The following is a 25,175-nucleotide window of genomic DNA, read 5'->3' as shown; positions in this document are numbered from 1 at the left end:
CTGGGTGACGGGGTGCTGGTGGGTGAGGGGAGGTAAGGCTGGGTGAGGGGGTGGGTAAGGCTGGGTGACGGGGTGCTGGAGGGTGAGGGGGAGGTAAGGCTGGGTGACGAGGTGCTGGTGGGTGAGGGGGGGTAAGGCTGGGTGACGGGGTGCTGGTGGGTGAGGGGGGGTAAGGCTGGGTGACGGGGTGCTGGTGGGTGAGGGGGAGATAAGGCTGGGTGACGGGGTGCTGGTGGGTGACGGGGTGCTGGTGGGTGAGGGGGGTAAGGCTGGGTGACGGGGTGCTGGTGGGTGAGGGGGGTAAGGCTGGGTGACGGGGTGCTGGTGGGTGTGGGGAGGTAAGGCTGGGTGACGGGGTGCTGGTGGGTGAGGGGAGGTAAGGCTGGGTGACGGGGTGCTGTTGGGTGAAGGGGAGTAAGGCTGGGTGACGGGGTGCTGGTGGGTGAGGGGAGGTAAGGCTGGGTGACGGGGTGCTGGTGGGTGAGGGGAGGTAAGGCTGGGTGAGGGGAGGTAAGGCTGGGTGACGGGGTGCTGGTGGGTGAGGGGAGGTAAGGCTGGGTGAGGGGAGGTAAGGCTGAGTGACGGGGTGCTGGTGGGTGAGGGAAAGCTGGGTGACGGGGTGCTGGAGGGTGAGGGGGAGGTAAGGCTGGGTGACGGGGTGCTGGTGGGTGAGGGGGAGGTAAGGCTGGGTGACGGGGTGCTGGTGGGTGAGGGGGAGGTAAGGCTGGGTGACGGGGTGCTGGTGGGTGAGGGGGAGGTAAGGCTGGGTGACGGGGTGCTGGAGGGTGAGGAGGTAGGGCTGGGTGACGGGGTGCTGGAGGGTGAGGGGGAGGTAAGGCTGGGTGACGGGGTGCTGGTGGGTGAGGGGGAGGTAAGGCTGGGTGACGGGGTGCTGGTGGGTGAGGGGGAGGTAAGGCTGGGTGACGGGGTGCTGGAGGGTGAGGGGGAGGTAAGGCTGGGTGACGGGGTGCTGGTGGGTGAGGAGGAGATAAGGCTGGGTGACGGGGTGCTGGAGGGTGAGGGGGAGGTAAGGCTGGGTGACGGGGTGCTGGTGGGTGAGGGGGAGGTAAGGCTGGGTGACGGGGTGCTGGTGGGTGAGGGGGAGGTAAGGCTGGGTGACGGGGTGCTGGAGGGTGAGGAGGAGATAAGGCTGGGTGACGGGGTGCTGGAGGGTGAGGGGGAGGTAAGGCTGGGTGACGGGGTGCTGGTGGGTGAGGGGGAGGTAAGGCTGGGTGACGGGGTGCTGGAGGGTGAGGGGGAGGTAAGGCTGGGTGACGGGGTGCTGGTGGGTGAGGGGGAGGTAAGGCTGGGTGACGGGGTGCTGGTGGGTGAGGGGGAGGTAAGGCTGGGTGACGGGGTGCTGGTGGGTGAGGGGGAGGTAAGGCTGGGTGATGGGGTGCTGGTGGGTGAGGAGGTAGGGCTGGGTGACGGGGTGCTGGTGGGTGAGGGGGAGGTAAGGCTGGGTGACGGGGTGCTGGAGGGTGAGGGGGAGATAAGGCTGGGTGACGGGGTGCTGGAGGATGAGGGGGAGATAAGGCTGGGTGACGGTGCTGGAGGATGAGGGGGAGGTAAGGCTGGGTGACGGGGTGCTGGAGGATGAGGGGGAAATAAGGCTGGGTGACGGGGTGCTGGAGGATGAGGGGGAGATAAGGCTGGGTGACGGGGTGCTGGAGGATGAGGGGGAGATAAGGCTGGGTGACGGGGTGCTGGAGGATGAGGGGGAGATAAGGCTGGGTGACGGGGTGCTGGAGGATGAGGGGGAGATAAGGCTAGGAACAGAGTTATCGCTAGGTGTTTGCAACCTTCCAACCAACCAACTTTCAACAAATTTGCAACCAACAACCTTCCCCCTGTCTCCCCGTCCTCCCCACCGTGTGTGTGTGTGTGTGTGTGTGTGTGTGTGTGTGTGTGTGTGTGTGTGTGTGTGTGCACTCGTCTATTTGTGCTTGCGGGGGGTTGAGCTTTGGCTCTTTGGTCCCGCCTCTCAAATGTCAATCAACAGGTGTACAGATTCCTGAGCCTACTGGGCTCTATCATATCTACATTTGAAACTGTATGGAATCAGCCTCCACCACATCACTGCCTAATGCTAATAGCATCTAATAACAGCCTAATGCATCTGTTAACTACTCTGACACTGAAAAAATTATTTCTAACGTCCCTGTGGTTCATGTGGGTACTCGGTTTCCACCTGTCCCTTTGTTCGCGTCCCACCAGTGTTGAATAGTTTATCCTTGTCTACCCGGTCGATTCCCCTGAGGATTTTGTAGGTAGTGATCATGTCTCCCCTTACTCTTCTGTCTTCCAGTGTCGTAAGGTGCATTTCCCAGTCTTTCCTCGTAACTCATGCCTCATAGTTCTGAGACTAGTCTAGTGGTATACCTTTTGAACTTTTTCCAGTTTCATCTTGTGCTTGACAAGGTACGGGCTCCATGCTAGGGGCTGCATACTCCAGGAATGGTCTTACCTATGTGGTATACAAGATTCTGAATTATTCCTTACGCAGGTTCCTGAAGGCTGTTCTGATGTTAGCCAGCCTCGTATATGCCGCAGACATTATTCTTTTTATGTGGGCTTCAGGAGACAGGTTTGGTGTGATATCAACTTCTAGATCTTTCTCTCTGTTTGTTTCATTAAGTACTTCATCTCCTATTCTGTATGCGGTGTCTGTCCTCCTGTTTCCACCGCCTAGTTTAATTACTTTGCATTTACTCGGGTTGAATTTTAGCAGCCATTTGTTGGGACATTCACTCAGTCTGTCTAGGTCATATTGTAGCCTCCTACTATCATCCTGTTTCAATCCAAAATTTTTGCATCATCAGCAAACATTGAGAGAAACGAGTCTATACCCTCTGGGAGATCATTTACATATATCAGAAACAGTATAGGTCCAAGGACTGACCCCTGTGGGACTCCACTGGTGACGTCTCGCCAATCTGAGACCTCACCCCTCACATTGACTCGTTGTCTTCTGTTGCTTACGTACTCCTTTGTCCAATGGAGTACCTTTCCTTTCACTCCTGCCTGCATCTCCAGCTTTTTCACTAGCCTCCTGTGTGGTACTGTATCAAAGGCTTTCTGGCAATCCAAAAATATGCAGTTTGTCCACCCCTCTCTTTCTTGCCTGGTCGTAGAATTCAAGTAACCCTGTGAGGCAGGACTTGCCATCCCTGAACCCATGTTGATGCTGTGTTACGAAGTTTTTTTGCTCCAGATGTTCCACTAGCTTTCTTCGCACAATCTATTCCCTCTCTTATCTCTGGAATTTCTCCTTGCTCTAAGGTGAAGACCTCCTGGAATTTCTTATTCAGTTCCTCACACACTTCCTTGTCGTTTGTAGTGAATCCTTCTGCCCCTATCCTTAATTTCATAACTTGTTCCTTTACTGTTGTCTTTCTCCTGATGTGGCTGTGCAGCAATTTAGGCCGAGTCTTTGCCTTGCTTGCGATGTCATTTTCGTATTGCCCTTCTGCCTCTCTTCTCATCCTGACATATTCACTCCTGGCATTCTGGTATCTTTCTCTGCTCTCAAGTGTCCTGTTATTCCTATAGTTTCTCCACGCCCTTTTACTTTGCTGCTTAGCTAACCTACATCTCTGATTAAACCATGGGTTTCTCATCTTCATTTCACTGTTTTCCTTTTGGACTGGGACAAACTTGTTTGCTGCTTCCTTGCACTTCTGCGTGATGTAGTCCATCATATCTTGGGCCGTCTTTTCCCTGAGCTCTGTTTCCCATGCTTTATATGTTAGGAATTTTCTTATCTCCTCATAGTTTCCCTTTCAGAATGCCAGCCTTTTTGTTTTCAGTATCCCTCCTGGCATTCAATAACTCTTCTTCAATCAGGTACTCAATCGCCAGTACACTGTGGTCGCTCATTCCTACTGGGGTCTCAAAACCGATTTCTCTTATGTCTGAATCGTTCAGAGTGAAGACTAGGTAGTCTCTCGCTGGTTCATTTCCTCTGATCCTTGTGGGTTCTCTGACATGTTGGGTTAAAAAGTTTCTAATCACCACCTCCTCCTCCTGTGTGTGTGTGTGTGTGTACTCACCTATTTGTACTCGCCTATTTGTGCTTGCAGGATCGAGCATTGGCTCTTGGATCCCGCCTTTCCAGCCATCGGTTGTTTACAGCAATGACTCCTGTCTCATTTCCCTATCATACCTAATTTTAAAAGTATGAATAGTTTGCTTCCACAACCTGTTCCTGAAGTGCATTCCATTTTCCCACTACTCTCACGCTAAAAGAAAACTTCCTAACATCTCTGTGACTCATCTGAGTTTCCAGTTTCCACCCATGTCCCCTCGTTCTGTTATTACGTGTGAACATTTCATCTATTTCCACTTTGTCAATTCCGAGTATTTTATATGTTCCTATCATATCTCCTCTCTCCCTTCTTTTCTCTAGTGTCGTAAGGTTCAGTTCCCTTAGACGTTCTTCATATCCCATCCCTCGTAACTTTGGGACAAGCCTAGTCGCAAACCTCTGAACCTTCTCCAGTTTCCTTATGTGTTTCTACAGGTGGGGGCTCCATGATGAGGCGGCATACTCTAAGACTGGTCTTTCGTAGGCAGTGTAAAGCGCCCTAAAAGCCTCCTCACTTAGGTTTCTGAATGATGTTCTAATTTTCGCCAGTGTAGAGTACACTGCTGTCGTTATCCTATTTATATGTGCCTCAGGAGTTAGATTAGGTGTCACATCCACTCCTATAGGGAGTCGGTCGGCCGAGCGGACAGCACGCGGGACTTGTGATCCTGTGGTCCTGGGTTCGATCCCAGGCGCCGGCGAGAAACAATGGGCAGAGTTTCTTTCACCCTATGCCCCTGTTACCTAGCAGTAAATAGGTACCTGGGTGTTAGTCAGCTGTCACGGGCTGCTTCCTGGGGGTGGAGGACTGGTCGAGGACCGGGCCACGGGGACACTAAAAAGCCCCGAAATCATCTCAAGATAACCTCAAGATAGGTCTCTTTCTCAAATCGTTACAGGTAGGCAGTTCCCCTTCATTGTGTACTGTCCCTTTGGTCGTCTATCACCTGATCCCATTTCCATAACTTTACATTTACTGGTGTTGAACTCCAGTAGCCATTTCGCTGATCATCTCTGCAACCTGTTTAAGTCCTCTTGGAGGATCCTACAATCCTCATCTGTCACAACTCTTCTTATTAATTTTGCGTCATCCGCAAACATTGACATGTATGATTCCACTCCTGTAAACATATCATTTCCGTAAATTAGAAAGAGGATTGGTCCCAGCACCGATCCTTGAAGTACTCCACTCGTTACTGTTCGCCAGTCCGACTTCTCGCCCCTTACCATTACCCTCTGGCTCCTTCCTGTTAGGTAGTTCCTCACCCATACTAGGGCCTTTCCGCTTACTCCTGCCTGCCTCTCAAGTTTGTATAGCAGTTTCATGTGCGGTACTGTATCAAAGGCCTTTTGGTAGTCAAGAAATATGCAGTCTGCCCAGCCTTGTCTGTCCTGCCTTATCCTTGTTACTTTGTCATAGAATTCTAAAAGGTTTGTTAGGCACGATTTCCCTGTCCAGAACCTATGTTGGTGCTTGTTTACAAACCCAATGCTCTCCAGGTGCTCAACAAGTCTTAGCCTAATTATTCTTTCAAGTATTTTGCAGGGGATGCTTGTCAATGATACAGGTCTGTAGTTAAGTGCCTCCTCCCTATCACCTTTCTTGAAAATCGGTACGACATTTGCCTCCTTCCAGCAACTGGGCAATTCTCCAGACATAAGTAACTCATTAAACATCATTGCCAGAGGCACGCTGAGAGCCTGCGCTGCCTCTTTTAGTATCCACGGTGATACTTTGCCTGGTCCAACCGCTTTAGTTGCATCCAGTGTTGTCAACTGTTTCATTACCACCTCTGCTGTCACCTCTATATCTGATAGTCTTTCATCTAGGGTAATCTCTTCTAACAATGGGAGCCACTCAGGCTCGGTTGTGAACACTCCATGGAAACTTGCATTCAGTACCTCGCAGATTTCCTTGTCGCTTTCTGTATATGCCCCTTTTGTTTTCCTCAGTCTTGTCACTTGGTCATTTACCGACATCTTCCTTCTTATATGGCTATGTAGTAATTTAGGTTGCTTTTTTTATTTGATTGCAATATCATTCTCATAATTTCTTTCCGACATTCGTCTTATGTTAATGTAATCGTTCCTAGCTCTGTTGCATTTAATCCTGTTGTCCTCTGTCCTTTGTCTTCTGTACTTCCTCCACTCCCTCCTGCTTCTCACCTTTGCTTCCTGACACTGTCTATTAAACCATGGGTTATTATATTCCCTCCTGCTTTTTTCCTTTACTGTTGGAATAAATCTCTCTTCAGCCTCCTTGCATTTCCATATGACTTGGTTCATCATATCTTGGACTGTTTTTCCTCTAATTTCTTCCTCCCACTGCACTTATCCCTGGTAGTCCCCTATCGTCCTTTAGTCCCCTCTTCTGTAATCAAGTTTCCTTACTCGGACCTCTTGTCCTTTGGTCACAATTTTAAGTTCCATCATGTAGTCAGAGACTAGGACAATGGTCACTGGCTCCTAGTGGTATTTCATGTTCTAAATGCTCGATGTTTTCTACATTCTGGGTGAAAACGAGGTCTAATAGGCTGGGCGTATCCCCCTTCCTCTTTCCCTAGTGTCTTCCTTCGCATGCTGTGTTAAGAAATTCCTGTCAATAACGTCTACCAGCTTCGCTCCCCAGGTCTCCTCCCCGCCATGGGGATTCCTCGTTTCCCAATCTATCTCTCCGTGATTTAGGTCCCACATGACCAGCAGCTTCGCCTTCACTATAGTTGCTGCCCTCTGCAATTCATCAATACATGCCTTGTTGCTGTCCTCATACTCCTGCCTGGGCCTTCTACTGTTTGGTGGGGGATTGTAGAGTATCAAGATTACAATCTTCTTCCCATCCACTGTCAGAGTTCCATGTATGAAGCTCGTGCTTTCATTGGTACCCGGATTTTCCAGCTCATCAAACTTCCATTTCCACTTTATTAGGAGTGCCACTCCTCCCTGTCTCTGTGTCCTTTCTTTTCTTATCACCTGGTACCCCTCTGGAAAGATTGCATCCAAGATTATGCCATTTATTTTAGTTTCCACTATTGCCACTATGTCTGGGTCTGCCTCACTAACTCTTTCTTTTATCTCCTCTGCTTTATTGGATACCCCATCAGCATTGGTGTACCAAACCTTGAGACTCTTCTTGGAAACCCTGGTGCCAGAGTTCTTCCCCCCCCCCCCATTCGCCGAGGGTCTGGGGGGTACTGGGGGTGTCTAGGGGGGGGGGGGGGGGTTGTGGGGGTGTCTGAGGGGAGTGCCTGGGAGTGCCTGGTAGGCAAATGGGGTCTGGGCATCTAGGGGGGTAGGAAGGGCATAATGGGTCTGAAACTTAGGGAGAGTCTGAATGGCATAGGGGGGCTGAGAAATAGAGTGAGACTGAGTCAGATAGAGGTTGAGAGGTTAGGGGGGGGGAGAGGGATATTGAGGGCAGAGGGCTGAGAGGAGAATGGAGCATGGGGTGCTGGGAGTGGAAGAGGGGTTACTCACCTAGTTGTGTTTGCGGGGGTTGAGCTCTGGCTCTTTGGTCCCGCCTCTCAACCGTCAATCAACAGGTGTACAGATTCCTGAGCCTATTGGGCTCTATCATATCTACACTTGAAACTGTGTATGGAGTCAGCCTCCACCACATCACTTCCTAATGCATTCCATTTGTCAACAACTCTGACACTAAAAAAGTTCTTTCTAATATCTCTGTGGCTCATTTGGGCACTCAGCTTCTACCTGTGTCCCCTTGTGCGTGTGCCCCTTGTGTTAAATAGCCTGTCTTTATCAACCCTATCAATTCCCTTCAGAATCTTGAATGTGGTGATCATGTCTCTCCTAACTCTTCTGTTTTCCAGCAAAGTGAGGTTTAATTCCTGTAGTCTCTCCTCGTAGCTCATACCTCTCAGCTCGGGTACTAGTCTGGTGGCAAACCTTTGAACCTTTTCCAGTTTAATCTTATCCTTGACTAGATATGGACTCCATGTTGGGGCTGCATACTCCAGGATTGGCCTGACATATGTGGTATACAAAGTTCTGAATGATTCTTTACACAAGTTTCTGAATGCCGTTCGTATGTTGGCCAGCCTGGCATATGCCGCTGATGTTAACCACTTGATATGTGCTGCAGGAGACAGGTCTGGCGTGATATCAACCCCCAAGTCTTTTTCCTTCTCTGACTCCTGAAGAATTTCCTCTCCCAGATGATACCTTGTTTCTGGCCTCCTGCTCCCTACACCTATCTTCATTACATTACATTTGGTTGGGTTAAACTCTAACAACCATTTGTTTGACCATTCCTTCAGCTTGTCTAGGTCTTCTTGAAGCCTCAAACAGTCCTCTTCTGTTTTAATCCTTCTCATAATTTTAGCATCGTCCGCAAATATTGAGAGAAATGAATCTATACCCTCCGGGAGATCATTTATATATATCAGAAACAAGATGGGACCGAGTACAGAGCCCTGTGGGACTCCACTGGTGACTTCACGCCAATCGGAGGTCTCACCCCTCACCGAAACTCTCTGCTTCCTATTGCTTAGATACTCCCTTATCCACTGGAGCACCTTACCAGCTACACCTGCCTGTCTCTCCAGCTTATGTACCAGCCTCTTATGCGGTACTGTGTCAAAGGCTTTCCGACAATCCAAGAAAATGCAGTCCGCCCAGCCCTCTCTTTCTTGCTTAATCTTTGTCACCTGATCGTAGAATTCTATCAAGCCTGTAAGGCAAGATTTACCCTCCCTGAACCCATGTTGGCGATTTGTCACGAAGTTCCTTCTCTCCAGATGTGTTACCAGGTTTTTTCTCACGATCTTCTCCATCACCTTGCTTGATATACAAGTCAAGGACACTGGGGTGTATTAGTTAGGGGGTAATCGGGGGTAGGTGGGGGTTTTGGGGTAGAAGAGGGGAAGAGGGAGATGGGGGAAGGTGTTAGGGGGTCACAAGGTGAGGGGGTTAAATGTGGTCTGGAGGTGCTTAGGAGGGGTGAGGGTTGGGTGGGGTTTGGGGGTGAGTGGAAAAGGGGTGCAGTGGAAGCTGGGATGGAGTAGATGGAAGTGAAGGCAATGGGGCAGGGGGCAGGGGAGTAGGAGGGGGTAGTAGAGGAGGGGGGGATGGGAAGGTGGGTTTGGGGAGGGCATGGCTTGACCCACTGGGGTTGTTGACAGGTGTGATGTAGCAGGGGCAGGGGAGTTGTTGGGGAAGTGCAAATGTGGAAGGGGCAGGGGGGTTTTGGGGGGATGAGGTAGGGGGGAGGTATAGGAGGGCTGAGTTGGGGAGGATGTGACCTGGGAGGTGGCCTGGGAGGTGGCCTGGGAGGTGGGGGTACGGTGTCGTGCTTGCCATCTATTCTTTGTGTGTGTGTGTGTGTGTGTGTGTGTGTGTGTGTGTGTGTGTGTGTGTGTGTGTGTGTGTGTGTGTGTGTGTGTGTGTGTGTGAATACATAATATTCACATTATATATTAATTTATAAAGCCATTTTTATTATAATTTAAATTTGTTTAACAGTTAAACCCGACGATGTGAAACTGAACATGTCCAACAAAAACTTGATACAGAAGAAAGACGGAAAGTTTCAACTGACCTGTACTGCCAGCGGCTTCCCCAAGCCTCGTGTGACCCTCCAGTTTCAACAGTGTTTCAGTAAAGACAACTGCACTAATTTCTCACCTCTCAGTAAAGTAAGAAAATTTGCCTCATTTATTTCTTTAACGTTGTGATGTATTTTGGTGTCCTTGGAAGAAAATGTAATTCATCGATCATAAAAACTCTGATCAAAGTACGCGGAAAGAACAAATTGAAAAATATGTGAATGCTAAACGCATTTTCGAAACGCACCATCGACACAGAAGGTGACCTGTGACATTGTTACTGTCAGTGGTAGAGTGGGGGAGGTTATGTTATTGATTGCTACATGTTGGTGTGTCACTGAGATGACACATGGAACCAATAAAGTCCAGAGCAAAGCCTTGGATACCATAGTGGTAAAGTTTAAGTCAGAGGTAGTTGCAGTATACAGTATCAAAGGCCTTTCTCAGATCAATAAAGTGGCCAATTTGGAACAAATTTTTGTCAAGGGCTGAGTAGATTATATTTAGCAGACTAATAATTGGTACTAATAATATAAGTACATCATTGGTACTATTTTGGTAATGGAAGCCAAACTGACAGTGAATTAATGTTTTAAGTTTTACAAGGAAGGAATGGGGCTGATTGTAAGTAATTTTTTCAAATATTTTCGAAAGCAAAGGGAAGGAGAACACGCTGGACCTCATTTTCACTAATAATGATGAATTGATCAGGAACATAATGATTACAAATACCTGTTACTCAGATCACAACTTAATTGAAGTTATGACAACCATGGGGAGTAGACCTTCAAAACCACTCCAGATTCCCGGTGGAGGAGATTTCAGCAAATTCAACTTCAATAATAAACAGATAAACTGGGAGCAAATAAACCAGGACTTCACAGAAATAAACTGGGAAGAACAGCTAGAAAATGCAAACCTGAACCAGTGCCTGGAAAAAATAAGCTCAGTAGCACTAGAAATATGTTCAAACCGCATACCCCTAAGAAAAAAGAGGAAGAGATGCAGATTGGAACGGGAACGTCGTTCCCTATATAGGCGAAGAAAACGAATCGCGGAACAACTTGAGAGTCGCACCCTATCTCAAGAACGGCGAAGAAGGTTAGGTAAAGAAATAGAAACAATTGAACGCAAGCTACAAGAATCATACAAAACCCAGGAGAGGCAAAGAGAGGAAAAGGCCATCAGTGAAATAGAGAGAAATCCGAAATATTTTTTCTCCTATGCAAAATCAAGATCAAAAACCACATCTAGTATCGGGCCCCTGCGAAAGGGAGATGGAACTTTCACAGATGACAACAAAGAAATGAGCGAGTTACTGAGGAAGCAGTACGACTCTGTTTTCAGTGAGCCATTAAACGCACTAAAGATTGATAACCCAAATGAATTTTTCATGGATATGATACTAACATCAAATCATATATCAGATGTCACCCTATCCCCACTGGATTTTGAAGAAGCCATAAACAGTATGCCTATGCACTCTGCACCAGGCCCGGATTCTTGGAACTCCATATTCATCAAGAACTGTAAAAAAACCATTATCGCAGGCCCTCCACATTCTGTGGAGACAAAGCCTAGATACTGGTGTTATTCCTGATATACTAAAAACAGCAGAGATAGCACCACTTCATAAAGGAGGAAATAAGGCAGAGGCAAAAAATTACAGACCGATAGCACTAACATCGCACATTATAAAAAATTTTGAGTGCTAAGAAGTAAGATCACAAAATACATGGAATCACAGCATCTCCATAACCCCGGACAACATGGTTTCAGAACAGGGCGCTCTTGCCTGTCGCAGTTGCTGGACCACTATGATATGGCATTAGATGCTATGGAAGACAAACAAAACGCTGATGTAATTTACACAGATTTCGCAAAAGCTTTTGATAAATGTGACCATGGCGTTATTGCACATAAAATGCGTTCAAAAGGAATTACCGGAAAAATAGGCAGATGGATCTACAATTTCCTGACCAACAGAACCCAATGTGTAATAGTCAACAAAATAAAATCCAGCCCATCAACCGTGAAGAGCTCAGTCCCCCAGGGTACTGTGCTTGCTCCAGTACTTTTTCTCATCCTCATATCGGACATAGACAAGAACACAACCTATAGCACTGTATCATCCTTTGCAGATGACACTAGGATCTTCATGAGAGTAGGCAACATAGAGGACACGGCAAACCTCCAGTCAGATGTAGATCAGGTCTTTCTATGGGCTACAGAAAATAATATGGTGTTTAACGAAGATAAGTTCCAGCTCATGCGCTATGGAAAAAATGAAAATATAAAAACGGAAACCACGTACAAAACTCAGGCAAATCATAACATAGAACGTAAAGGCAATGTAAAGGATCTGGGTGTACTCATGTCGGAAGACCTTACCTTTAAAGAACACAATAAAGTATCCGTCACAACTGCAAGAAAAATGACAGGTTGGATAACAAGAACTTTTCACACTAGAGATGCTATACCGATGATGACACTTTTCAAAACGCTTGTGCTCTCTAGAGTGGAGTACTGCTGCACAATGACAGCCCCCTTTCAAAGCTGGAGAAATTGCTGACCTGGAGAGCGTGCAGAGATCCTTTACTGCTAGAATCCACTCAGTAAAACACCTAAACTATTGGGACCGACTTAAGAGCCTAAATCTGTACTCCCTTGAGCGCAGGCGGAAGAGATACATAATAATTTACACGTGGAAAATATTAGAGGGGCTGGTCCCAAACCTGCACACAGAAATAACATCACATGAGACCAGAAGACATGGCAGGATGTGCAGAATACCCCCGTTGAAGAGCAGAGTTGCAACAGGTACTCTGAGAGAGAACTCTATCAACATCAGAGGCCCGAGACTGTTCAACACGCTTCCGCTACACATAAGGGGCATAACTGGCCGACCCCTCACAGTGTTCAAGAGAGAACTGGATAAGCACCTCCAAAGGATACCTGATCAACCAGGCTGTGACTCATACGTCAAGCTGCGAGCAGCCGCGTCCAACAGCCTGTTTGATCAGTCCAGCAACCAGGAGGCCTGGTCGACGACCGGGCCGCGGGGACGCTAAGCCTCGGATGCACCTCAAGGTAACCTCAAGGTAAGGGAGATTTGATATCTGTGTGTAATTGTTTACCTGACATTACTCTTGCTTTTATAAGGATACCAGGAAAAAGTATGACACTCTAGAGATTTGTTGAGGAGCAGAATAATGGGTAGTACACGAGCAGGGGGCAGCACTCTTGTACACCATAGATGATATTTCACTAGTGTTCCCAGCTTTGGCTTTAAGTGATTGAATTATGGATATAATGTCTGTCGGGCTGAATAGAGTAGAGAGTTAGGATAGCTGACGGTGATACACAACCACACCACACTACCACACCACGCAACCACACCACACTACCACACCATGCAACCACACCACACTACCACACCATGCAACCACACCACACTACCACACCACGCAACCACACCACACTACCACACCACACTACCACACCATGCAACCACACCACACTACCACACCATGCAACCACACCACACTATCACACCATGCAACCACACCACACTACCACACCATGCAACCACACTACCACACCACACTACCACACCACCACACCACGCTACCACACCACACTACCACACCATGCAACCACACCACACTACCACACCACACTACCACACCATGCAACCACACCACACTACCACACCATGCAACCACACCACACTACCACACCATGCAACCACACCACACTACCACACCATGCAACCACACCACACTACCACACCATGCAACCATACCACACTACCACACCATGCAACCACACCACACTACCACACCACACCACCACACCACACCACCACACCACACTACCACACCACCACACCACACTACCACACCACACTACCACACCACCACACCACACTACCACACCACCACACCTCACTACCACACCATGCAACCACACCACACTACCACACCATGCAACCACACTACCACACCATGCAACCACACCACACTACCACACCACACTACCACACCACACTACCACACCACACTACCACACCACACTACCACACCATGCAACCACACCACACTACCACACCATGCAACCACACCACACTACCACACCATGCAACCACACCACACTACCACACCATGCAACCACACCACACTACCACACCACACTACCACACCATGCAACCACACTACCACACCATGCAACCACACCACACTACCACACCATGCAACCACACCACACTACCACACCACACTACCACACCACACTACCACACCATGCAACCACACCACACTACCACACCACACTACCACACCATGCAGCCACACCACACTACCACACCACACTACCACACCACACTACCACACCATGCAACCACACCACACTACCACACCATGCAACCACACCACACTACCACACCACACTACCACACCATGCAACCACACCACACTACCACACCATGCAACCACACCACACTACCACACCACACTACCACACCATGCAACCACACCACACTACCACACCATGCAACCACACCACACTACCACACCATGCAACCACACCACACTACCACACCACACTACCACACCACACTACCACACCATGCAACCACACCACACTACCACACCACACTACCACACCACACTACCACACCATGCAACCACACCACACTACCACACCACACTACCACACCACACTACCACACCATGCAGCCACACCACACTACCACACCACACTACCACACCACACTACCACACCATGCAACCACACCACACTACCACACCATGCAACCACACCACACTACCACACCACACTACCACACCACACTACCACACCATGCAACCACACCACACTACCACACCATGCAACCACACCACACTACCACACCACACTACCACACCATGCAACCACACCACACTACCACACCATGCAACCACACCACACTACCACACCACACTACCACACCACACTACCACACCACACTACCACACCATGCAACCACACCACACTACCACACCATGCAACCACACCACACTACCACACCACACTACCACACCACACTACCACACCATGCAACCACACTACCACACCATGCAACCACACCACACTACCACACCATGCAACCACACCACACTACCACACCATGCAACCACACCACACTACCACACCATGCAACCACACCACACAACCATACCACACTACCACACCACACTACCACACCACAGTGTGAGGTGAGGCCAGAGACGTGGATCACTGCTCTAGTGGAGGCCAGAGACGTGTGGATCACTGCTCTAGTGGAGGCCAGAGACGTGTGGATCACTGCTCTATTGGAGGCCAGAGACGTGGATCATTGCTCTAGTGGAGGCCAGAGACGTGTGGATCACTGCTCTAGTTTACGCCAGAGACGTGTGGATCACTGCTCTAGTGGAGGCCAGAAAGGTTGTGGATCACTGCTCTAGTGGAGGCCAGAGACGTGTGGATCACTGCTCTAGTGGAGGCCAGAGACTTGAGGATCACTGCTCTAGTGGAGGCCAGAGACGTGTGGATCACTGCTCTAGTGGAGGCCAGAGACTTGAGGATCACTGCTCTAGTGGAGGCCAGAGACGTGTGGATCACTGCTCTAGTGGAGGCCAGAGACGTGTGGATCACTGCTCAAGTGCAGGCCAGAGACATGTGGATCACTGCTCTAGTGGCGGCCAGAGACTTGAGGATCACTGCTCTAGTGGAGGCCAGAGACGTGTGGATCACTGCTCTAGTGGAGGCCAGAGACGTGTGGATCACTGCTCTAGTGGAGGCCAGAGACGTGTGGATCACTGCTCTAGTGGAGGCCAGAGACGTGTGGATCACTGCTCTAGTGGAGGCCAGAGACGTGTGAATCACTGCTCTAGTGGAGGCCAGAAAGGTTGTGGATCACTGTTCTAGTGGAGGCCAGAGACGTGTGAATCACTGCTCTAGTGGAGGCCAGAAAGGTTGTGGATCACTGTTCTAGTGGAGGCCAGAGACGTGTGGATCACTGCTCTAGTGGAGGCCAGAGACGTGTGGATCACTGCTCTAGTGGAGGCCAGAGACGTGTGAATCACTGCTCTAGTGGAGGCCAGAAAGGTTGTGGATCACTGTTCTAGTGGAGGCCAGAGACGTGTGGATCACTGCTCTAGTGGAGGCCAGAGACGTGTGAATCACTGCTCTAGTGGAGGCCAGAGACGTGTGGATCACTGCTCTAGTGGAGGCCAGAGACGTGTGGATCACTGCTCTAGTGGAGGCCAGAGACTTTCATGTATTCAACCCGTTCCCTCATAACATTATAAAAGTCTACAAAACTGTGATTTTAACACCTAAGCTTTGCAATGTGTTCTGAAAATATTTAAGAATGTGTTTCACATCCCCAGGAAGACAATAGCACCCACAACGGGCTGTCAGCCGTCGCCTCCACCACCCCCGACCACTGGGTGAGAGAGACCTTCAGCTGGGCGGGCCGCGCTCTACACCAGGGATATTACAGGTGAACATGTTGTGCTGCATACAGGTGAACAGTGCTTCATACAGGTGAACAGTGCTTCATACAGGTGAACATGTTGTGCTTCATACAGGTGAACAGTGCTTCATACAGGTGAACAGTGCTTCATGCAGGTGAACATGTTGTGCTGCATACAGGTGAACAGTGCTTCATACAGGTGAACAGTGCTTCATGCAGGTGAACATGTTGTGCTGCATACAGGTGAACATGTTGTGCTTCATACAGGCGAACAGTGCTTCATGCAGGTGAACATGTTGTGCTGCATACAGGTGAACAGTGCTTCATACAGGTGAACAGTGCTTCATGCAGGTGAACATGTTGTGCTGCATACAGGTGAACATGTTGTGCTTCATACAGGCGAACAGTGCTTCATGCAGGTGAACATGTTGTGCTGCATACAGGTGAACAGTGCTTCATACAGGTGAACAGTGCTTCATGCAGGTGAACATGTTGTGCTGCATACAGGCGAACATGTTGTGCTTCATACAGGCGAACAGTGCTTCATGCAGGTGAACATGTTGAGCTGCATACAGGTGAACATGTAGTGCTTCATACAGGTGAACATGTTGTGCTTCATGCAGGTGAACATGTTGTGCTGCATACAGGTGAACATGTTGTGCTTCATGCAGGTGAACATGTTGTGCTGCATACAGGTGAACAGTGCTTCATGCAGGCGAACAGTGCTTCATGCAGGTGAACATGTAGTGCTTCATGCAGGTGAACATGTGGTGCTTCATACAGGTGAACATGTGGTGCTTCATACAGGTGAACATGTAGTGCTTTATGCAGGTGAACAGTGCTTCATACAGGTGAACATGTGGTGCTTCATGCAGGTGAACAGTGCTTCATGCAGGTGAACATGTGGTGCTTCATACAGGTGAACAGTGCTTCATGCAGGTGAACAGTGCTTCATGCAGGTGAACATGTTGTGCTTCATACAGGTGAACATGTAGTGCTTCATGCAGGTGAACATGTGGTGCTTCATGCAGGTGAACATGTTGTGCTTCATACAGGTGAACATGTAGTGCTTCATGCAGGTGAACATGTGGTGCTTCATACAGGTGAACATGTGGTGCTTCATGCAGGTGAACATGTTGTGCTTCATACAGGTGAACATGTGGTGCTTCATGCAGGTGAACATGTGGTGCTTCATGCAGGTGAACAGTGCTTCATGCAGGTGAACATGTGGTGCTTCATACAGGTGAACATGTGGTGCTTCATGCAGATGAACATGTGGTGCTTCATGCAGGTGAACAGTGCTTCATGCAGGTGAACATGTTGTGCTTCATGCAGGTGAACATGTGGTGCTTCATGCAGGTGAACATGTTGTGCTTCATGCAGGTGAACATGTGGTGCTTCATGCAGGTGAACATGTGGTGCTTCATGCACGTGAACATTGTGGTGCTTCATGCAGGTGAACATGTGGTGCTTCATGCAAGTGAACATGTGGTGCTTCATGCAGGTGAACATGTGGTGCTTCATGCAGGTGAACATGTGGTGCTTCATGCAGGTGAACAGTGCTTCATGCAGGTGAACATGTTGTACTTCATGCAGATGAACATGTGGTGCTTCATGCAGGTGAACATGTTGTGCTTCATGCAGGTGAACATGTGATGCTTCATACAGGTGAACAGTGCTTCATACAGGTAAACATGTGGTGCTTCATGCAGGTGAACATGTGGTGCTTCATACAGGTGAACAGTGCTTCATACAGGTGAACATGTGGTGCTTCATGCAGGTGAACATGTGGTGCTTCATACAGGTGAACAGTGCTTCATACAGGTGAACAGTGCTTCATGCAGGTGAACAGTGCTTCATGCAGGTGAACATGTGGTGCTTCATGCAGGTGAACAGTGCTTCAGGCAGGTGAACAGCGCTTCATGCAGGTGAACAGTGCTTCATGCAGGTGAACATGTGGTGCTTCATGCAGGTGAACATGTGGTGCTTCATGCAGGTGAACAGTGCTTCATACAGGTGAACATGTTGTGCTTCATACAGGTGAACATGTGGTGCTTCATGCAGGTGAACATGTGGTGCTTCATGCAGGTGAACATGTTGTGCTTCATGCAGGTGAACATGTGGTGCTTCATGCAGGTGAACATGTGGTGCTTCATGCAGGTGAACAGTGCTTCATACAGGTGAACAGTGCTTCATGCAGGTGAACAGTGCTTCATACAGGTGAACATGTGGTGCTTCATGCAGGTGAACAGTGCTTCATACAGGTGAACATGTGGTGCTTCATGCAGGTGAACATGTGGTGCTTCATACAGGTGAACAGTGCTTCATGCAGGTGAACAGTGCTTCATACAGGTGAACATGTGGTTATCTTGAGATGATTTCGGGGCTTTAGTGTCCCCGCGGCCCGGTCCTCGACCAGGCCTCCACCCCCAGGAAGCAGCCCGTGACAGCTGACTAACACCCAGGTACCTATTTTACTGCTAGGTAACAGGGACATTCAGGGTGAAAGAAACTTTGCCCATTTGTTTCTGCCTCGTGCGGGAATCGAACCCGCGCCACAGAATCACGAGTCCTGCGCGCTAGCCACCAGGCTACGAGGCCCCCAAGGCCTCGGTGGTGCTTCATGGTGGTGCTTCATACAGGTGAACATGTGGTGCTTCATGCAGGTGAACATGTGGTGCTTCATACAGGTGAACATGTTGTGCTTCATACAGGTGAACATGTGGTGGTTCATACAGGTGAACATGTGGTGCTTCATGCAGGTGAACATGTGGTGCTTCATACAGGTGAACATGTGGTGCTTCATACAGGTGAACATGTGGTGCTTCATACAGGTGAACATGTGGTGCTTCATGCAGGTGAACGTGTGGTGCTTCATACAGGTGAACATGTAGTGCTTCATGCAGGTGAACATGTGGTGCTTCATACAGGTGAACATGTGGTGCTTCATGCAGGTGAACATGTGGTGCTTCATACAGGTGAACATGTGGTGCTTCATGCAGGTGAACACATGACCAATCTTTTCAGGGAACGCATAGCATTTCTGGCAGGCAGTTAAGTGCACATGTACACTTATATTGTGCTCTGTTTGCAAAATGACTTTATGTTCACAAAAGATTCTGGTTGAGTGGAATATGTATGTGTGTGTACTTACCTAGTTCTGCTTGAGCTCTGGCTCTTTGGTCCCGCCTCTCAACCGTCAATCAACTGGTGTACAGGTTCCTGAGCCTACTGGGCTCTATCATATCTACATTTGAAACTGTGTATGGAGTCAGCCTCCACCACATTACTTCCTAGTGCATTCCATCTGTTAATAACTATTCTGACACTGAAAAAAATATTTGTAACGTCTCTGTGGCTCATTTGAACACTTAATTTCCACCTGTATCTTCTTGGGATCTGGGACATTAGCTCAAATGTAAAAATATTTAATTAAGAAAATTAATATACTCTAAGGATCACCCACTTTTGAGAAAAGAGGGAAAACAAGTTAAGAGATTATAAGACTGTGGAACCAGTGCCTACGTTTGTTATATTATTTAGCAATTATTTGAAGAGCATGAATGGACTGTAATAATTAATTGAGTTAAAATCCTCAAACCTCAACATTGGGGGGTATTACTAGAAATTAATATATATGTCTAGGAACTAGTGTTGTTTGTCATGAGTTCATTAAGGATGTTAGTAAAGATTATGGAATCTATTAAATGTAGATTCTAAAAGATCATAATATAATAAATAATCAAATCTATAAAATATTACCATATCATAGGATATAATAGGGGCAAACTTATTGAGCACTGAGCAGTAAATTATTGATTTATGTGGCTTCTCTTGAATAACAGATGTATAAAAAGGTACATATTAAAAATAATTATGGTAACGGTCAAATATTCTATGAAATGGGAATTATGGCTTAGCTGTAAGACGACTTCACTGAACCTGTTCTCTACTCCTAAGCGTGATCACATCGTCCAGATAAGGAAGAAACACCAGTGGTGAACACCGTAGGTGGAGGAGGGATGCCTGGTTCGTCCTCCCCTACACGCTGTGATCAGGGAAACTTGACTAACATTTGACTAGGCTAGAAATATATTCCACTATTCACTGAAATTTGAAAATAACGTTGAAAGAAACTAACGTTGTGTTTGTGGTCGGTGAATGTTATAACGACAGGCTACCCACAGTAATAAACTATAGAATGATGCATTAAACTACAATGTGTACTTACCGTGGGCATGTTGGAACACTTTGGCCAGCCAATATCACGTCTGCTAGTCCCTGACCTTCACTGCTGTGGACGATTAATTGCGGGACGTGACTATCTTCGTAGACGAGTAATTGAACAGTATGTATTACTGATGACCACGTGATCTTGATGTAATGGCTGCCGCTTGCATATGCACACCTCGCGGAGCCCTGTGCTTGAGACGCCGCCTCTCAGAGCAAGAGTATAATGCACCCTTGGTCAATTAATGGCAATGACTGATCTTCAGGCCAATTAAACGCAATGGCCGTAATGGTGGGCGCAGGCGCTGTTCAGAACACGCCTCACTGGGCAATGCTTCTCCGTCACAAGCTGCTAATATGGCGTCTCCAGTAGGAATGGCGTCTCCTTCCCTGGCTGCATTACGCATGCGCAGCCCGCTCAAAGTATTCTCGAGCGTAAAGTATATTATTTTACTTATAATTAAACAATGAAGTAAGAACTTGTGACAAATGTTTGTTACTAATAAATGTATTAAGATGCAATGTATTTTTGCACAATGCAAGTCAGCATATTAAGACTGCATTAAGAAATTTTATATAAATCGTTTTAGACGATAATAATGTCCAATGTAGTTATTAATACACCTCAATGAACGAGTTCAGTAAGCAGTAATATGCTATGTAAATAATCAACAAAATAAACGATTATATTTAATAAAGGAATGTAATTAACTAAACTCCGTTTAGATATAACTAAATGTGGAGAGCTTCATGTTTTATCTGTCGATCCTCTCGGCGTTATTCTGACTGTTGGAAGAATTTGGCAAATATTGCTTCGTAATAGGAACATTAATTTAATTAATTCTACATATTAGTAGTGTTAGTAATTACTAGGGGTTAATACAATAATCATGTATTATAATTCAATAATGATGTATTAGTGTTGGAAACTTTCCAACAGTGGTTCCCTGATTCCTGCATCTCTCCTTGCACTCCTTCCTTGCTGCTGCTGCCCTCAATCTCTCCTCCCTGGTCATATCCCTCTGCAGGAATCCCTTCTTGAACTTATGTACATTGAATAGGCTGCTCTTCTTTGCTAGAATTATTTCTTTTGTGTCTTCACTTCTGAAAACCACTTTTATCAATCAGTCTTTGTCCTTGTACCGCCAAGCCTAAAAACCTTTTCTATATTCTGTGCTTTCCCTTCCATCTGTACCCCTTCAAGGTACTCTTTGACTGTGGCTTTGTCCACATCTCTCCTCACCCCTGGACTAGCCCCTATTTGTTTCCTAATACCTACTACGACTACTGCTCTTTTCCTATCTATCAGTCGGCTAGTGCATCTTACTGCTTCCTGAGAAGTAGCAACTTTCATGGCAATTTCCTTTATTGCAGAGACAACTTATAGTCCTTCTAAGTATGTCTGCAAATGAGGGTTGTACTGTAGATGTCCCTTCTACAGATACAGTACCATCTTCCTGAGGGATGGTTCATGTCTGATATTGGGGATTCTCTTTCAAGCTTTTAATCTCCTCCCTTGCCTCATTCAGTTCATCCTGCAAGTTGGCTACCTTTTCCCCCATTACCCTTAGTTCCTATTTGATTTCTCCCAACATTTGATAGAATATCTCCTGAAGCGAGACTCCTTCAGGGAAAGAGGGGAGAGGAGACTCCCCTCTCTCTCCCTCTCCTCCATCCCCTCTCCCTCTCCTTCTCCTCTCTCTGTTTCGTCTTCTCCCTCCCATGTTTTTGTTTCGTATTCCAATTCTCCAATCCAGTGTGTGTGTGTGTGTGCGAGGAGAGGGAGGGAGGGAGAGGGAGAGAGAGAGGGAGAGGGGAGAGAGTGTGTGGTGTGGTGTGTGGGGAGTGTGTGTGTATGGGGAGTTTAGAGGGAGAGATATAGGGAGAAAGGGGGGAGAGGCACAAAAGATATCTATTTTTGTATGCTTAGGGGAAAGAGGAGGAGGAGGAGGAGGGTAAGAGATTGGAGGTATGGTCAGTGTGTGTGTGTGTGTGTGTGTGTTTGTGTGTGTGTGTGTGCATGTACTCACCTAATTGTACTCACCTATTTGTGCTTGCAGGGGTTGAGCTTTGGCTCTATGGTCCCGCCTCTCAACTGTCAATCAACTGGTGTACAGATTCCTGAGCCTACTGGGCTCTATCATATCTACATTTGAAACTGTGCATGGAGTCGGCCTCCACCACATCACTGCCTAATGCATTCCATCTGTTAACTTCTCTGACACTGAAAAAGTTCTTTCTAACGTCCCTGTGGCTCATGTGGGTACTCAGTTTTCACCTGTGTCCCCTTGTTCGCGTACCACCAGTGTTAAATAGTTTATCCTCGTCTACCCGGTCGATTCCCTTTAGGATTTTGTAGGTAGTAATCATGTCTTCCCTTACTCTTCTGTCTTCCAGTGTCGTAAGATGCATTTCCCGCAGCCTTTCCTCGTAACTCATGTCTCTTAGTTCTGGGACTAGTCTAGTGGCATACTTTTGAACTTTTTTCCAGTTTCGTCTTGTGCTTGACAAGGTATGAGCTCCATGCTGGGGCCACATACTCCAGGATTGGTCTTACATATGTGGTACACAAGATTCTGAATGATTCCTTACACAGATTCCTGAAGGCTGTTCTGATGTTAGCCAGCCTCGCATATGCGCAGACATAATTCTTTTTATGTGGGCTTCAGGAGACAGGTTTGGTGTGATATCAACTCCTAGATCTTTCTCTCTGTCCGTTTCATTAAATACTACATCTGCTATTCTGTATCCTGTGTCTGGCCTCCTGTTTCCACTGCCTAGTTTCAACACTTTGCATTCACTCGGGTTGAACTTTAACAACCATTTGTTGGGCCATTCACTCAGTCTAGGTCATCTTGTAGCCTCCTACTATCATCCTCTGTTTCAATCCTCGTAATTTTTGCATCATCAGCAAACATTGAGAGAAATGAGTCTATACCCTCTGGGAGATCATTTACATATATCAGAAACAGTATAGGTCCAAGGACTGACCCCTGCGGGACTCCACTTGTAACCTCTCGCCAATCTGAGACCTCACCCCTCACATTGACTTGTGGTCTCCTGTTGGTTAGGTACCCCTTTATTCAATGGAGTACCTTCCCTTTCACTCCAGCCTTCATCTCCAGCTTTTTCACTAGCCTCTTGCAACCCGTTCTCGCAAATTCGTATAGTCAATATTGACTTATTAACTACGTGCATAGGTGATATACTAAACATAATAGATACCCTTAAAAAGCTTCATGGAAAACACCGACCTTACCTAACCTTGTTAGTATCTTAAGATAAGCATTTTATTGCTTCGTAATTACAATTATTACTTAACCTATACCTATAATAGGTTAAGTAACAATTGTAATTACGAAGCAATAAGATGCTTATCTTAAGATAATAACAAGGTTAGGTAAGGTCGGTGTTTTCTATGAAGCTTTTTAAGGGTATCTATTATGTTTAGTATGCCACCTATGCACTTATTTAATAAGTCAATATTGACTTTACGAATTTGCGAGAACAGGTTGCCTCTTGTGTGGTACTGTATCAAAGGCTTTCTGGCAATCCAAAAATATGCAGTCTGCCCGCCCTTCTCTTTCTTGCCTTATTTTTGTTGCCTGGTCGTAGAATTCAAGTAACTCTGTGAGGCAGGACTTGCCATCCCTGAACCCATGTTGATGCTGTGTTACAAAGTTCTTTCGCTCCAGATGTTCCAGTAGCTTTCTTCGCACAATCTTCTCCATCAGCTTGCATGGTATGCAGGTTAGGGACACTGGCCTGTAGTTCAGTGCCAGTGTCCGTAACTCAGAGATGTGGTGATGATGTGATCCTTGTCCCTCCCACGTGGTGCTTCACTAAGTGCCAGCCCTGGAAACACAAACCGAAACTGTCCCTATTTTCCGCTTGTTACAACTTGTAATAAAGTTGTTACATCTTGGCTTAACGTGTTTATGACGTATTAGAACGTTGTTACAACTTGCTATATTGGTTGTTATAACTGGTTAGGAGGCGTTAAAACTTGTTCGAACGTTGTACCAACGTCGTAGTTTCGGTGTGTGTTTGGCGGGAGTAGATTGATGATGGCAGTTCTCCTCTATCACAAAGCTGTGGAGTCAGTCAGTGTATCGTTATGTCTGTTGTGTTACAGATCACTAATTTACTGTGCCACTGTTCAATATAGTCCAAGTATCCCTTGGGACCAATATGTAAACAAAGCCTCGTGGCCCTCCCACGTGGCCTGTGCTGTAAGTGTTCACTGTTTAACACAAAGTTCTAGTAATAACACGGTATTTTTCTTTCCTATGTGCGGTTATACATGTTGTGATACCCTAGATCTGTGATCTATCACTATAGCCTTAATACACCAGAGAATATTGACGATTGTTGTGAAGCGCGACCCGCGACCCGCGACCCGCGACCCTCCCTCAGCGGCTGACTCGACTCTACGTCGGTGTGTGTGTGTGTGTGTGTGTGTGTGTGTGTGTGTGTGTGTGTGTGTGTGTAGCGGTGCTATCATGTGCACATGTATGTCTCTGGTGGTGGATAACATTCATAACAATTTACAAATAGTTAGATAGGATATTCGCTAGAAAATAAGAATAGGCAAAACAAATTGTAATTGATATATTAGGACATAAGGATGTTAAGGGAACAACTGTTTTAAGTGACTAAAGTTATATTCTTGGTGACCTGGTGCAGGTGTGTGGCCGACAACGAGCTCGGCAACTCCACCTCTCCAGCCCTCAGCTTCATCGTTACTGGTGAGACACTCAATGCTTTATTTCCTACTTCCTGAATATGCTCCAACCATTAT

General features: G+C 47.3%; 1 protein-coding gene across 1 annotated transcript in view; it reads left to right on the top strand.

Moving 5' to 3' along the window:
- Window positions 1-25,175, top strand: part of LOC123762807 (uncharacterized) — a 214,287-nt gene that overhangs the window by 65,560 nt on the left and 123,552 nt on the right. Inside the window, exons 7-11 of the mRNA XM_069332019.1 lie at window positions 9,566-9,773; window positions 15,006-15,543; window positions 16,059-16,171; window positions 20,641-20,814; window positions 25,061-25,122. Coding sequence (XP_069188120.1) covers window positions 9,566-9,773; window positions 15,006-15,543; window positions 16,059-16,171; window positions 20,641-20,814; window positions 25,061-25,122 — 1,095 coding nt within the window. The remainder of the gene's footprint in view (window positions 1-9,565; window positions 9,774-15,005; window positions 15,544-16,058; window positions 16,172-20,640; window positions 20,815-25,060; window positions 25,123-25,175) is intronic.

This window comes from Procambarus clarkii, chromosome 27 (genome assembly GCF_040958095.1).
Source record: "Procambarus clarkii isolate CNS0578487 chromosome 27, FALCON_Pclarkii_2.0, whole genome shotgun sequence".
In the NCBI taxonomy this organism is placed as follows: domain Eukaryota; kingdom Metazoa; phylum Arthropoda; class Malacostraca; order Decapoda; family Cambaridae; genus Procambarus; species Procambarus clarkii.
The sequence above is the reverse complement of the archived record's forward strand: the minus strand, read 5'-3'. Positions and strand labels throughout refer to the sequence as shown.